At 35.6% G+C, this 16659-nt stretch overlaps 2 protein-coding genes across 6 annotated transcripts in view; one reads left to right on the plus strand and one right to left on the minus strand.

The window, feature by feature from the left end:
- The first annotated feature begins 381 nt into the window (after positions 1 to 381).
- RAB14 (RAB14, member RAS oncogene family) lies at positions 382 to 14103 on the plus strand. Its single transcript, XM_036261120.1, has 7 exons — positions 382 to 453; positions 1567 to 1620; positions 2888 to 3065; positions 7896 to 7962; positions 10154 to 10241; positions 10559 to 10589; positions 11800 to 14103. The coding sequence occupies exons 1-7, from the start codon at positions 402 to 404 to the stop codon at positions 11975 to 11977; spliced, it is 648 nt and encodes a 215-aa protein (XP_036117013.1). The 5' UTR covers positions 382 to 401; the 3' UTR covers positions 11978 to 14103.
- A 2021-nt stretch (positions 14104 to 16124) lies between these two features.
- Positions 16125 to 16659, minus strand: part of CNTRL (centriolin) — an 87259-nt gene continuing 86724 nt past the window's right edge. For 2 of the 5 annotated variants that reach the window (XM_036261116.1, XM_036261118.1), the window contains one exon: positions 16129 to 16471. The gene's annotated coding sequence lies outside the window, so the exon portion shown is untranslated. Of the gene's footprint in view, positions 16472 to 16659 lie in introns of all 5 variants that reach the window. The other 3 variants (XM_036261115.1, XM_036261114.1, XM_036261119.1) reach the window with 2 other exon arrangements.

Genomic DNA, 16659 nt, shown 5'->3' on the forward strand with positions numbered 1-16659 from the left:
CTTGACCAGTTTATAGGGATGGTACCTTAAGTGGGGAAGACTATTTATAATGACGTTTAACTCAAATTTATAAAGATTTCCTTGTTTAACATTTTCCAGAGTAATATTTGTTATTGTATATTTCTTAATATGAAATGTTGGAGTTGTTTTGATATAAATGGTTTCTTACATTTCCGTGGATAATACATGAGAATGTTAAAGCAGTGTTCATTCATGAAAATTTGTGCATTTGATCAATTTGGGAAATGCAGTTTTATTCCAGCTTAACTGTAACCAGCATTTTGTTTATAATCACTCTACTTTATTTTATATACCTTTAAAGGATAGGAGTTATCAGCTTGGATAACTTGTGTACATTTTTCTACTGAAGTAACATAGTTTTCTTTGTTTTTAGTGCCACCATGGCAACTGCACCATACAACTACTCTTACATCTTTAAATATATTATTATTGGTAAGTTCATTTCCCATACATTCTTGTTTTCCAAAGAAGGTTAATATAAAAAATACTTACATACTAATATTTGACATACCACTCCAGAAGAAGTGGATAATTATCTCAGTGCAAAATTAAAGCTCCTTTGAGAAGATTAGTTTTGCATTAACAATATACCTTTCACGCTGTGACTCTGAATACTTTTATAGAACAATGTGGGGTACCTTTGAAGTGATGTTGGTTGTTCTTAAGGGCTTCCTGAAAACTTGTTAATACTGGGAATGAAATTAATTTCCTAGGAGTGCTGATACATTACAAAAATATCATGAAAGCCCTCAGCCTCTGGATTCCAAAAATTGATAGAAATGCTGGATTCAGAATAATTACGTAATATACATAAAATATAATATTGGTAGTTTTTTCCTTAAGTTGCAAGATTTTACTCAAATTAAAAGACAATGCAGTTTATCCAAGTATAGTTGTAAGAGCACAAATGAAAAGTACATATACTTCTCAGTTAATTCTTCACATGAGAACAGTTTAGTTTAATATTGAGCTTATGTGACTATATTATAATGCTTCCTTCACCAAAGGTTAAATTACTGTAGTACAGAGATGACACTGTTCTGTTAATGATTTTCATGTAGTGTACATTCTTTTCATTTGTGGAATTATGCAAAAATAAAATATGAGATAAGATCTAGTGAATCAGGCTTCTAATACTTATTTCTGCTTGTTATATGCTGCTGCCCTATTTGTCACTCCTAGGAGTCTTTTGTTTTTATGTATGGTTAAGGGAAAAAACAATATAAAACTTTGAAACAGCTCAAAGTAAAAAACACGATTACAGCAATTTCTCTGTTGAAAAAGCACTTTGCAACTGGTGGCTATTAACATAATTTATAATCAAATTCTATTACTGCTGAAAGTTGGGAATAGTGAATTTATACATCACAGTGAAAACTGACCTGTAGTATCTTTTGAACTCATTATAAATTAGGGAAATACAGCTTTTCTAAGTGTCCCAGAAATTTGTGATATTGTAAGGGATATTGCAGTCATTGCATATAATTATAAGAGTGTGAAATTGAGAAATGTAATTGTCACTGAAAACTTTTTTTTTTTTAATAGGGGACATGGGTGTAGGAAAATCTTGCTTGCTTCATCAATTTACAGAAAAAAAATGTAAGTTTAAAATATAAGGTAAACTATTAGTAAATTTTTTATTGTCACTTTCCTATTTTTTTTTAAAGTGTCATTTTCAGTGTACTCTGTGCATTTAAACATAACCTTTCCCTATATATGCACTTCTGTGTTTAGGGAGTGATTCTGTTTTTAAATAGGTGCAGATAAAATGAAATATACCCACATATGCAGTGTTGATTTTTGTATGTCATATATAATTTGATTCACTTTAGATTTTTTGATGGTAAAACTTTTAAAAATGTATACTGTGATGTCATATTTAAATCTTTTTATTTTCTGACTTTGTATTATGGAAATTATCTCGTTAGGGGAAATTTGCTGCATGTATCATTTGTTAACTCTATAATAATGGATTGGAAATATTTAAAATGCAATCCCATCTGCATTCATGACTTAAGATTCAAAGTACAACTCTGTCTTGGGTGGTAGAGGAAGGGGCCATTTTATTTTATGCAGCTGATAGGCTAATACAGTTGAAATTGTTTCCATGTAGTTGAAAATTATTTCTATGGCTTTTTTTTTTTAGCTTAATATAATATTTTATGAAGTGTCCAGTGGTCTGTGTGTACTTGTATCAGAGAATAGTGGGTTTAGGTTTCCAGTGGCCTAACTATAAGGAAAGGACTAATACATTTGTTCTGTTGGAATAGGCATATATAACTTGCCAGTATATTGCTATAAATATATGTTAAATGTGATGATTTTCTTTAAGGTATTGATAGCATTTTCAGGATAAAAATTTGGTTGACTAATAGCTCTTGATTAATTTGTTGCATGTAAGGATTGTCAAAGGATAAAGAGTGTAACATTGGTATTAGTGGAGAGTTTATTACAATCTTATTTTTAATTAGCAGATTATTTTAGTTCAGGGGTCAGCAAACGAGCTTTTAGGCCAAATTTAGTCGCTGTTTTTGTACAGTTCTGCTGGAGCACAGTTAGTGCCCATTTTATGCATTGTTTATGGCTGCTTTTGTGTTTCAGCAACAGAGTTGAATAGTTGTGACAGACCTTTTGGCCTTCAGACTTAAAGTATTATTTGGTCCTTTACAGAAGTTTGCTGACCACTGTTCTGTGACTTCTTACTTCTGGGCTTTTTTTTTTTTTTTTAATGTGCTAGCTTTAGTCTGTTTTATAACCTATAAGCATTACTAAGTCGTTTGATTATCCAGTGGACCCTGCCACTGGCCTTCATTTGCAGCTTTTTTGAAGTTGGAATATTATATATATTTCTTTTTCTCCCTAACAGTTATGGCTGATTGTCCTCACACAATTGGTGTTGAATTTGGTACAAGAATAATTGAAGTTAGTGGCCAAAAAATCAAACTGCAGATATGGGATACAGCAGGACAGGAGAGGTTTAGGGCTGTTACACGAAGCTACTACAGAGGAGCTGCAGGAGCGCTTATGGTGTATGATATCACTAGGTAAGAGATTAATAATTTTTTAACTTTCCCACTAGAAAAAAATCTACTTTAGGCAATATGGTTTTTATTATTATTATTATTGATTTAAGCATTCCTTAGTTTGTAATTGTAAATGTGCTTATTTGGGTTTCATGATTTCTTCTCTAAATTGCTGCGTAAGACTTGACATAACGTGTTGATTTCCTTTTCTGAAAGTGGGTATGACTGAAGAAAAACTTTAGGAGATGCTGGTGGAGCTGACAGAAGAATACTTCTGAAAAGCAGCATCATTTGAATTATTTGAGGTGAAATAATATTTTATACCAGACTTTGTACTTTTCGCTTCAGTAGAAAGCAAGCAAGTCTTGAGGAATTACTCTATTCAGTCTCTAGTGTTCAAGTGTACACCTTTCAAAATAAGGCCAATCAAGAAATTTAGTTTTGCTAATCCAACATAGTAGATTATAAAAAGTTCTTAATGCTTGCATCTGAAGGTGTTTGAGTATTTAATTAAATTCTTTTTTGTCCTAAAATGGACTGAAGTGGTTTAAAGTACTTTAGGCGGTGAGATTAAATTTATTGCAACTCGATTATTTCTGGAAACTCAAAGCACTTTATACAAAGTAACAAAACTGGACCATAAATGTTTGACTTTGCAAAACATGGAAAAGTGTGCCACTTCATTAAACTCTGTTGTTTGTCTACTGTAAGTTGGAAAATGAACTGGATCACCTTTCACATTAATGCAAAGTGTCAGTCTACTAAAGCATTGTGACTCTGACTTTTGTGCAGGGTAGAAACGAGTGAGTGGGACCAAGTAATAGACTTTCAAGCATATTTCCCTTTGGGAAATGCTTTATGCTATTCCCTAGAATTGGATTATTTCGGGGTTGAAACAGAGTGAAACAGTCTTAATGCTCTTCATATAGCCAGGCAGTGATCAGTAAATAGTTTTATGGGAAGACTACTTAAAAATCTGGCCATCTGTATAGGACATCTTTTTATGAGTGATGCATTCCCGAAAACGTCACATTATTAAAAACTCCATGAATTAATAAAATATAAATATGGTGAATGTGTGCTTATAGTATAGTATAGAGTTGTAGTTTGTTTTTCCTTTTTGGTGTGTCTTTTTCTTCTTCCCAGCTTTATTGACATATAAGTAATACAACTTTGTATAAGTTTAAAGTATACAGTGTGATGATTAAACATATCTTTTAGCCCTGGCCAGTTTTATTCAGTGGTTAGAGCAGCGGTTCTCAACCCGTGGGTCGCGACCCCTTTGGGGGTCGAACGACCCTTTCACAGGGGTCGCCTAAGACCACCGGAAAACACATATTTCCGATGGTGATTCATAACAGTAGCAAAATTACAGTTATGAAGTAGCAACGAAAATAATTTTATGGTTGGGGGTCACCACATGAGAAACTGTATTAAAGGGTCACGGCATTAGGAAGGTTGAGAACCACTGGGTTAGAATACCGGCCCTTAGACCGAAGGGTCTCGGGTTCGATTTCAAGGGCACATACCTGGGTTGCAGGTTTGATTCCCTGCTTTGGTCTGGGTGCATACAGGATCCTGTGCATCTCTCTCACGTCAGTGTTTCTCTTTCTTTCCCTCTCTCCACCCCACTTCCCTCCTTTCCACTTTTTCTAAAAAAAAAAATCAGTGGAAGAAATATCCTCAGGTGAGGAATAACAACAACAACAAAAAAACATATCTTTTAAACATAGTAAATACTTTGGGTAAAATGCATCTCTGTTTAAGTTATCAGAAGTACTTCTGCTGTAAACAACCCTAATGTCCATCAAATGATGAATGGATAGATCAACAAATGTGGTATATGCATACAATGGAATAAAATTCAACCATTAAAAGGAAAGAAACATTGATACATGCTATATAGTGGCTGAACCTAGAAAACATTTTGCTAAGTGAAAGAAGCCAGAAACGAAAGGCCACATGTATGATTCCATTTGTATGAAATAACCGGAATAGGCCAATGCATAAAGACAAAGTGATTTGCCAGGGGATGGGGAATGAGTGCTAATGGATATGGGGTTTCTTTTTTTTGGTGATGAAAATGTTCTAGAATTAGAACATTGCATAGTTTTGTGGATATTCTTAAAACCACTGCATTATATGCATTAAAAAGTTGAGCTTTATATAAGTATGTTTGTTGTATCCCAATAAAACTGTTTACTGGTAAAAAGTACTTTAGGCTTTAGATAGGTGTTGTCTTGACTCAATGATAGTGACATTAATGTTGCAACCATGACACTGCCCCCCACCACCACCATTTTTTTCTATTAATCCTTGACATTTTGAAAACTTAAAAGTCCCTGTTTTAATAATGCTTTTTATTCTTGGTATTAACTCTGATTGTTACAGGGTATTTTCTTAAATTGACAGCATAGCTTATCATGGCAGTTTGTTTGGCTCTATCAATTGTTTGATATATTTAACATCCATGACAAAATTAGGGATATTTTAGCACTTCTTTTGGTTTTGTTTTTGGTTATTTTTTTAGCTCTAGTACCACCAGGTAATGAATAATTGGATAATACTGTATTTGTAGATTTGAAATTATGATGGTGAATTTTAAATATGTTTTTGTTGAATTTTTAGAGAGAGAGGAAGGGGGAAAAAGGTAGAAACATTGATGTGAGAGAGATTCATCGATCGGCTGCCTCTTGCACACCTTCTACTGGGGATCGAGCCCACAACCCGGGCATGTGCTTTGACCAGGAATCGAACCGGGAACCTCTCAGTCCACGGCACCTCTCAGTCCATGGGACAGTGCTCAATCCACTGAGCCATACCTGCCGGGCATGATGGTGAATTTTAAATTAATGAAACAGTTAGCAGAATTTATGGTACATGTAGACGATATTGTTTTCATGATCTTGACAACACAAAGGATGTGTTGATTTTTCTGTTTACTAAAGTGGTGCGAGTTTATAATTCATTCTTGCTGCCAGCTTTGACATTTTAAAATTCATCAAAATTGTATAAATAGTTTGGGATTGTGTTATTTAAGGTTTTACGCACAAAGTAAGATATATTTGTTGTGTAAAAGCAAAATATGCTGATACTACTAATACTGAGCAGTGATAAGGCTTGTACTTTTTATTTTATTTATTTATTTTTTAATCCTCATCCAAGGACATTTTTTTCCATGTTTTGTTCAGATAGAGTGGGAGGGAGAGAGAGGAAGAGAGAAACAGCGACATGAAAGGGACACATCGAGTGGCTGCTACCCGCATGACCAACCAGGGCCGGGGACAAACTGCTACTGAGGTACATGCCCTTAGCGGGAACCGAACCCGGGTCTCTCTGGACCACAGGCCGATGCTCTAACCGCTGAGCCAGACCGGCCAGGGCAGGCTTGTGCTTTTTAAAAATTATATTTGAGCCCTGGCCAGTTTGGCTCAGCAGTAGAGCGTCGGCACGGGTCAGTTGTGGGTTCGATTCCGGCCAAGGTCATGTACCTTGGTTGCGGTTCATCCCTGGCCCTGGTCGGGGTCATGTGGGAGGCAGCCAGTCCCTCTCATGTTGATGTTTCTTTCTCTCTCCCATTCTCTCTCTCCTACTCTGAAGATAAATAGAAAAATATCCTCAGGTGAGGATTAAAAATATATATATTTGAACATTGTTTACCTAAAAATTTTTAAACACTGGGAAAAGTTATTTTGATTTATGTGACTTTTTTTGACATTAAGTGTTAATTTGTGTATATGATATGGAACAGTAAAAAGAATCTGAGTAAGGAGTTCTTTTCAGTTCCCACTAGGAAAGAATTAAATATTTGGAATATTGAGTCTCATGTGAGCACTGGCAACTGGAGTTTATGGAATATACTCTTCACAAGGCTAAACTTGAAACACTTTGAGGACCCAATGTGTATCAAGGTCCTAGGCCTGGCTCTGAATTTAAACCTTTGTGGGCTTCTGTTTCCTCACGTGTTAAATAAGTAAGATGGATTAATGTTCTGTGAATCTGTACAAATCAAAAACATTTTTAGCTTTCAAAATTTTTATTTTGACCCCTTTGGTAGTGTCTGATTATTTACTCTGTATAATATTGTAAATTATTTGGGTTTGTTTGCTTCTTCAAAGCCTTCTTGGCTAGTGCAAATGAGCCTATGAGTTTTTAAATTCTTGCTTGGATAAAGTGGAGAAATAGGGCAGTTTAAATCCCAAAATGACTTAGCTGCTGATAAATAAGAGCACAAAGTCAGGATAAACTCACTCTCTCATATCTGGGGGCTTGAATTTCTAGTCACATGTATTCAGTGCCCTTTTAAAGCCAGTTTTTATGCTGTTATAATTAGCTTTCTCTTTAAGGAAAGGCGGATTTTAACTTTTTTTTTTCGATTACAGTTGACATACAATATATTAGTTTCAGGTGTACAACACAGTGATTAGAAATCATTTATATAATTTACAAAGTGATCATCTCGATAATGTCAAGTACCCATCTGACACCATACAGTTATTACAATATTATGTCTGTGTTTCCCATGCTGTATTTTATATACCGTGAATGTTTTTGTAGTTGGCAGTTTGTACATCTAATTCCTTCCCGGGAAAGGTGAATTTTATGCCAGCATATTGTAGGTAGCATGACTGTCTTTGGTTTCTAATTTGAAAAATTTAAAGACAAATGCAAAATATGTGTTTGCATTCCACAACTGTTTTCTTTAGGGTAACAGTCTAGTCAAAGCAAAAATACTTTTTTAGGATCTGTTGATTAAAATCTGTATTTTAAATATTTATTGAAGTCTCTTTTTTTCCTACTAAAATGGCAATTGTATGCAGCAGTCACAAATGTAAATTTTAATTTTTGCAGAAGAAGTACATATAACCACTTAAGCAGCTGGTTGACAGATGCAAGGAATCTCACCAATCCAAATACTGTAAGTTAAAGATATCTGTTACACAGAAAATTTAAGATCTAAGCTAACCCCAAAAGAAAAGCCATTTGCTAGTGGGAATTTTGTATGTGGGTAGTAAGAATGAGAATCTTTATTTTATTCTTAACGTAATTGAAGAAAACATTTTTTCAGTACTAATTACCCCAGGTGTCACACTTTATACTTGGTTTTTATTCATGATTGATGTTAGAAAAAAAGAAAGTTATGAATGGGTGGTGATCTCATGTCAAGTGAAGACTATGAAATCTGAAACTATCACTTTAAAAGGGATCTGCATTAGTTTAATAAAATATTACCATTGGAGGAAACTGGGCAAAGTGTATAAAGGATCTCTCAGCATTATTTTTTACAACTACATGTGAATTTACAATAAAAATTTCAATGAAAAATAAAGGGTTCTGTGTGCTTAAAACCAGATTGAGAAGATACTAAGATTTTTAAAGGCCAGCCACCATGCTAGATTCTGCAGTATACAAAGATAAATGGGTCCTTGACCCACAAAATGTTATAGTCTAGTAGGGAGGTTACCTTTGGGGATACAAATAACCATGCTGAAAAGCAGAGTGAAATACAAGTTAGAATAGAGTGACTGGTGGGGGCCCAGGATGAGCAGTGCCGCCTAGAGTAACCAGCCTTACAGAGGAGGTGGGGTGTTTGAGCTGCGACTTCAGGGGTGAGTAAGGTTTCAGTATTCCAGGGACAAGTGAGGAAAGGCACTATGAGCTTCTCAAGAATAAGGTCTGTGTCTCACTTAGCTTTGTACTCCAGTACCTAATAGAGGCCTGGTTCAGTAAATGTGTAATCGGTGCTAACATTGGCATTTATTAGGGAAGAGCAATTTAATTGAGTCAGTTAATATGGTTTGCCTATTATGACGGACACTGTGCCTAGAACTTTAATATCTATTGTCACATTAAACCCACTGTAAGTATATATACAAACCTATAGGTTGATTTAAGAATGCTCACTTTTGTTATACTACTCAACTATACTTTGCTTAAGGTTTACATTTGGGTCAAAAGTTTATTGGACACCAGTTTTTGGAAGTGGGAGGGCTGTACTTGCACATGAAAAAAAGTTAATGATGGAAATCCCTTTTAATTGAAACCATCTATTCCTACAGTATCCATATCTGGAGTAGCACATATGTTGGGAAGGGGAAGGGAGGATTTACTAGTTGGTGTCAACTAAACATATAGGCAGAGATAGTTCATCCGTAATCCCCCCTCCCCCTCCCCGCCCAATAAAAACCCTATTTCCCAAGGCTGCATCTTTTTTAAATAAGTTTTCAGAGTTGCTTTTAACTTTGGCCTAACTTCACTTGTATGTAAAATGATTCCAAAGTGGATATAGTTGTGTGATATTTTGCCTTAGATTGGAACTCACTGCATATGTGTCTCCAGCTGCCCCCCCCCCCCCCCCCCCCCCCCCACGGATACATAGACATTTGTTATTGGTTGCTACAAACTTAGTTCTGCCTAGGGATAGTGTCGGGTAGAACAGTATTTGTCTGAAGATAGTTTGGGTGTTCTACCTGGGTTCTGATATCCTCTGACCTTTGACAAATCTCTTTGTCTTATTTGAGCCTTACTTTCTTTATCTGTAGCCTGGAGTTGAATTAGTAGTTTTTAAACTTTTTGAGGGTCCCACAAACTTTCTCTTTAGGGACTATCCTTGTTTACAGTATTTTGTGCTTAATTTCAAGTGCATTCACAGATCCCCTGGAGTTTGTCTGGATCTTTAATAATCTTTTTCAGATAAATCATAGTCTTTGGCCTGGATCAGGTGTGCCTCATGGGCTGTTTTGTTTTTGAATGGCTTGCAAGCTAAGAATGTTTACACTTTTAAACAGTTAAAAAAAAGAAAGAAAGAAAAAGCAAGGAAACATATACAAAGAAACCATAACATGGGGCTCAGAAACCTGAAATATATCCTCTCTGCCCTTTACAGAAAGTTTGTGAACCCCTGGACTAGAAGATTGCTGAGATCCCTGTTAATACTAATAGCTTCATGATTCTGTAGTCCTGTCTGCTAGATAATTGCTAGTACTTGTTTTCCATTTTAGGCCCACGTGTTTTTTTTTTCTATCAAGATTTTTGGATTTCAGAATTTTTATGGTTGATTTAAGTGGTTGCTTTTGTTTTAAGATGTCTTTCTTTTGGTCACACACTAGGTAATAATTCTCATAGGAAATAAAGCAGATTTGGAGGCACAGAGAGATGTTACATATGAAGAAGCCAAACAGTTTGCTGAAGAAAACGGTGGGTTTCTTATAAGACTTTTAATGGCTGTTTGGGAAGTCACACTTAGGAGAATTTCTAAAGATTTTAATCCTGCATATTATTTGACAATTAATTTTAAATGCAAACTGCTCAAATTTTAAGGATGAGGAAATAGCAAAATGTGTTTGAGAATTTGTGTGTGTGGGGGGGGGGTACAGTTGTTCCTTCCATCTCACACTCATTCTTGCATAAAATATTGAAATTTGATGGGAAACTTTTATTCAGATGTTGCTAAAGAGAAGGCCCTTGTGAGGTCATTTGAAATGTCCTAATCATAGTCTGAATTTTATTTTTAGGTTTATTGTTCCTTGAAGCAAGTGCAAAAACGTAAGTATGGCTAAATTAGGTCATTTTCAATTACATTCAAATTTCTCAGAATAGAACCATATATATGAAACTGCATGTATATACATATACAGTTGACCCTTGAACAACATGGGTGTGAGCTGCGTGGATCCAGTCATATGAGGAGTTTTTAAATTGATCCGCATAAGTCATTTGGCCCACAGAGTTGAAACCCACCTTATCAAAGGGTCAACTCCATTACTGGGAATTCACATGTTCGGAGCAGATTTTTGACTACAGGGAAGGTCCGTCGGTGCCCTTAATCCCTGAGTTGTTCAAGGGTCTCCTGTACATAAAATGTATACTGTGTAAGTGCATAATGAGGAAAAGGAAGCAACCCTTTGCTTCCTATTTGACATTTCAAAATAATATTTTTTGTTACTTTACCTAAAAGATTATACCTTGATTATGCCCACTGCTAATCTATGTTAATAAATGAAATTGTGTAAACACATCAAGTGTTTGACTTTCACAACTGAGGTTGAGTTTGGCATTGTGGACTCAATCAAGCTTGGTCAACCTGTTTAATACTTCGGATCATGGTAAAAAGCATGACTTAAGGAAATAGTGTCTAAGAGTAATTATAGATGCATAATGAACATTTTCTCATTGTTATCCCACGTCCATTATTGAACCTCAGGACTGTCATCATAGTTCATTTATTAAGCCAAAAATTCCTTGCATTGGTAAGAAGCTAGCTCTTTTTGTTCACCTGCACTGTTAGTCCTAAGAGAATTGAGCTGAAGTGTGAACATGGCTAAGCATGAACATGTCACCATTACATGATAAAAAACAGTACAGTTCATGTTTGGCTAATCAGACTATTCAGATCTGGGAATCATGTTTGCTCTTTGGAGATTTCATTTCTGTTTGGAATATTCTGTTACTACAGAAATGGCCTATCTTAACTGCTGTATATTAATACATTAGCATTTTAATGGATAGAACACATACAGTTATCCAAATAGGGTTCGTAGAAACAGCTCAGTTTTGTGTTTATATGCTTTCCACAGAAAATATTTTCCCATGTTGTTCTCTTAGCTCAGTCTTCTGGTAATCTCTTATTAGATGACAGTGGCTAAGTTGAAGACATCATGGCAGTTGACTAAAGGTTAGCAAAAGGTCAGTGTATAATGTCTTATCTTTTGTAGAAGACTATGGTTCTCGAATAAAGTTGTCAATCGTCTCTTAGGGGAGAGAATGTAGAAGATGCTTTCCTTGAGGCTGCCAAGAAAATCTATCAGAACATCCAGGATGGAAGCCTGGATCTGAATGCTGCCGAGTCTGGTGTACAGCACAAACCTTCAGCCCCGCAGGGAGGCCGGCTAACCAGTGAACCCCAACCCCAGAGAGAAGGCTGTGGCTGCTAGTGACCTCTTTGCTGTGGCTCTCATTTGACCTTTCACCTCTGTCTGTTGGAAGCAGTACTTTTTACTGCCTCATTGTCTTCTGTACATCTTACTGGGTTTAATTAAAAAAAAAAGAAAGAAAAAAGAAAAAAACTCTGTTGTAAAAACAGTTTAACACAATACTAAACTGCTAAACAACTAGATGTAATCAGGTTATCAAAGGCAAGTAGAGTAATCTCTCCTGCATGGTAAATCTAGATTCCCCCTGCCCCCCCACTCCCCGCCTTGATTGTCCTCGTGATAGGTATGTCACCAATACATGATTTAAACTGAGCACCGACGCTGGACTTCATGATTTTTACCCCTCCCTCTTTTCGGCAAGGCTTTGTCTCACTGTACGGTTTAATTTGATATCTGAAGCCTTTCTCCCCATATCTTTAACTGTTCAAGTATGTCTGTTGTAACCAAGAAGTTTATTGCTATGAAATGGCTTCTGAAGATAGTAAAGGGGGTTCTGTAACTGCTTTTGTTTTTGTCAGATAAATTCCCTGTTGTGTGGGTGGCATTTTTCTTAAGGTTTGCTTCTGTCTTAGCCTTGCACAGGGAAACTGTCCATTTATCTTCTCTCTTGTGCTTAATTAATAGCTTTATCTTTTTTTACATCATTTTATCCTTTTCTCTTTAGCAGAAAGTAAATATGTATAAAATTTGAAGGAACTGAACTAACAATACATTCTGTGTATATTATTTTAATGAAGAAAATAAATTGATTACTGGCATTGGAACAGTATAAAATACCAGTTTGTACAGTAAGACCTATATGTGACCATGTTACTCCCTTCCATTTTACACAAGGAAATAGACACAACTGCAGTTCACAAGTAATACTGGCTCCACCCTTTGGTGCTGGCAATTTGGGGACATTATGCTGTAAAGAGCTCCTAGCGTGAGAGGATTAACACTAGCAGATTCTGTTCATCTTTGCACTGTGGCTTACCTGCTGATTTTCTTAACTGTTCTTGTGCAATTGATAATGTGCTAACCTGCTTTTCTCTTTTTGTAAACGTTTTGCATTACAGGCTGCATTTCTTGCCTTACTGTATAGAAAAAGAAAAAAGGCTGGGTTTATTATTGCACATTTTAAGCTTTTATACCTTTATCTTCTTGGAATGGCAAGATTCTGAACCAGACAGCCAGAACCATAGGTCTGCTGTTAAGGGATTTTAAATTGTGCATTTTTAACACTACAGTAAAATAATTCAAGATATCCCTTGTATTCTTAGTATGAGGCACTATTTTTGGTCATAATGCCATAAATTGTTTTGTAAAAGAGAAAGTGTTTCTAACAGTGTTTCAATGTTTGTGCTGATACAAAGTAAGTTATTACTTTGCCTGCGATGGTTTGGCCACTAAAAATACAGTATTGCAAGGGAAACAATCATTTCTTTAGACAACAAACATATTTTACGAAGTTTGCTACTTCTGTTGATTGATTTCTGAGTTTATGGTTCAGGCTGGGAATTCAGAAGTTATTGAAGTATAAGATAGGTAAACTTGAGTATATTATATAAAATGCACTCAGCTCAACTGCTGTGTTTAAAATACACATTTTTAATCCCTCTTTACAGACACTAAAGTAAAAAAATATATACCTTTCTGGGTTGTAAACATGTGGTAGTACCAGAGTATTGTATAGTCAATGTTAAATAAAAGCCAAAACTGGAATGTGCAGAAAATAGGATTTGGTTAATTTGTGGACTCATTTTTATTTTTGACTTGAACTTTTTTAAAAAGAAGATTCCTGAAGTAGATTGGTATATTCTGTTAAAGACTTACAGTGATCCATTTTGCTCACACTGTTGCACCACAAGGGACTCACCCAGGGACCATGACCTGCCGGTGTGTGTATATATTTACAAAGATAAAACAAACAAACCACCCATTGGGGGGATATATGGTAGCAATCACAAACTAAAGACTGGGGCTTGTTTAGGTGCAATACCCTGATTTCCAAAGTTAATTACAGTGGGTCTTATTGTTTTTGTGACAGGATCTATTCAGACTGCTGTACTCTTCATTTGATGTAACAAAATGCTATTAATCTAAATATTTGTAAATAAAGTACCTGTATCTAGATTAAATTAAAATCGTTTGTATTATTTTCTGAACTATAATAGGATTTAATATTTTCTTCAGGTAAGCAATTATTTGACATAAGTTGTCAGTTTTTGCAGAATTATCCTTCCTTGTTGATAGAGAAGTCTACATACATAGCACATAAATCCACATCATTCAGTAATTGAGTTTTTATCCTTGTATTTGGATCACACTTGCAGTGTTTTCAGTTAACCTTTTTCAGTGTGAGATCACTTTTGGTGCCTGATGGTGTTCTCCCTTGACTGTACTCGGGGCGATTCTGTCATGTGCATGTGTAATCCCCTATAATAAATGTGGGTGCTCAAAAATAGAGGAGCAAATTGTCATACTTTAACATTTGTGTGCCAGACACAGCAAGTGCACTTTGGAGAGAATGTGAAATTCTTTTAATTTTTAATCCATGGGAGTTTACTAGCGTGGTCACCTGCTTCTCTGGGTTACTCATTGCCCTTGAGCCTATGAGGAGGCCCTCCTGATTAGTAATTGGTGCTTTAGTACCCTTTATGCATTAGGCATTCCCCATGTTCAAGTATTTTCCATGGATAATAAAGTGTTCGATGCAATAACTTTGATTTTTTTTTTTTTTTTTTAGTTAATGATGTTCACATAAAACTAGTCAGAGGTAGTCAAGATTCTTAGGGAAAAACGTCTTTGGAACCAGGTATTTGGCTTCATACACAAATTACCTCACTTCTTGGAGAACTCTTTTGCCTACATATCCATTGTTTTAAGTATGATTTTTTTTTTTTTTTTTTGTGGTTGTGTGGTTCATTTCATTACCCTTAAACAGAAGACCTAATGATTCCTTTCCATTCCTGTTTGGGAATATAGAAAGGGTACGCGTGGCAGTTTAGAAAGATTTTACCCTCACATTCAGTATATGGATAGAACAATAAAATGTGTCCCTGAAGGACCTGGCCGGTTTGCTCAGTGGTTAGAGCGTCAGCCTGCAGTCCAGAGAGACCTAGGTTCGGTTCCCGCTAAGGGCGTGTACCTCGGTTGCAGTTTGGCCCCAGCCCTGGATGGATCGTGTGGGTGGCAGGCACTCCATGTGTCCCTTTTCATGTCAGTGTTTCTCTCCTTATTCCTCTCTCCCCCTCCCACTCTATCTGTACAAAAAATGGAAAAATGTCCTCGGGTGAGGATAAAAAAAAAGTGTCCCTGAAGGATTTCAGTAACTGAATAGGCCTGGGTTTTAAGCATTTTGCTAAGACACGAGAAAATTGAACAGAAGAATATAAATACAAAAGACATTACCAAGTCAATTCTTGTTTTGGAATTAGATGCCTTCTAGAACCCTATGTACTAGTAAATTTTGTCATTTTCATTGTAACTATATTTTTATTCCATATCTTAATGGTCCAATTGTAGCCAAACAACTTTTTAGGAATACAAACCTCAGTAAGTGGTGAAAAATTAACTGCACTGCTATTCTGTATGGTAATACGGCATACTACATGTTTTGGGTCAGAAGCCGTCTAGGTGCCTAGAAAAGATTCCTTGGGGAATATTTAAAAACCTAATCTAGTACATGTAGTTTCATACTTCACCTGTCCCGTGGGAATAATTCTGTTGCCACATATTTGTGACAAGAGTTGCTATTCTTATTTTCAGAGAAATAATATATTCACAGACCATGGGAGTTGAGCCATTAGTTACAGTAATTCAAAAAATTTAAAGTCTGAACACAATTTAATCTACACTGGTCATAGTCTCTACTTTTCTACCAAAGAATAGTTTTGGTTGAAGAAAAGCCCCTGAAATGTAGTAGTTTTATAGTAGGTATTTCCAAAGATGAAACATTCTTTGATAGGTACAACATACTTCAACCTCTAGGCAAAAGATAGAAAACCATTTGAAAGATTGTTATTTCTTAGAATTAAGGTAATATGGCAGCTTTATTGTAGATCTATGAAATGTAAAGTCAGACGACAGCCCCAAATTTATTTTACCTTTTATTTTCATATGAAAATAGATTTTAAGCAAAACCCAAAAATAACTTGACACTGAGTGAAGAAGAGCCTAAGTATATTTTTTCCTTGTAGCTACAGATTTTAACAGTTTTTAGATTCAAATTTGCAGTTACAGTCAGCATTGGTTTTATAACAGCACATTTCCAAGATACAAAATAAAAATGCTGAAATTGTACAACTATTCCCATATGTACATGAGATTTATAAAAACCCTGGCCTTAATGGTTCAAGTGACATAAGCTACAGTGGAGTTTCAGCATCTGAATTCACTGGATCTTGAAAAAAACCAAGTGGCATTCCAACTATGAAGTTAGTGAGGTAGTAGAGAAGGTCTTTCCTCATACTTATGCAAGATTATTCCTCATCTGGCTGAGCCATTTCTTTCCTACAGCAAGACAAAGTAAGAAAGGATGAATTCTTGCGATAGTAAAAACAGGTCTTAAATAATTAGGAGAACTAAGTGATACCATAATGGCTAATAGGTAAAATGCATACTTGAGTACCTCTTCAGAAAAGATGTTTTAAGATGAAAGTTAAAAGGTTACTTTTCTTGCCCTGGCCGGTTTGGCTCAG

Source organism: Molossus molossus, unplaced genomic scaffold (assembly GCF_014108415.1).
Source record: "Molossus molossus isolate mMolMol1 unplaced genomic scaffold, mMolMol1.p scaffold_m16_p_14, whole genome shotgun sequence".
NCBI lineage: Eukaryota > Metazoa > Chordata > Mammalia > Chiroptera > Molossidae > Molossus > Molossus molossus.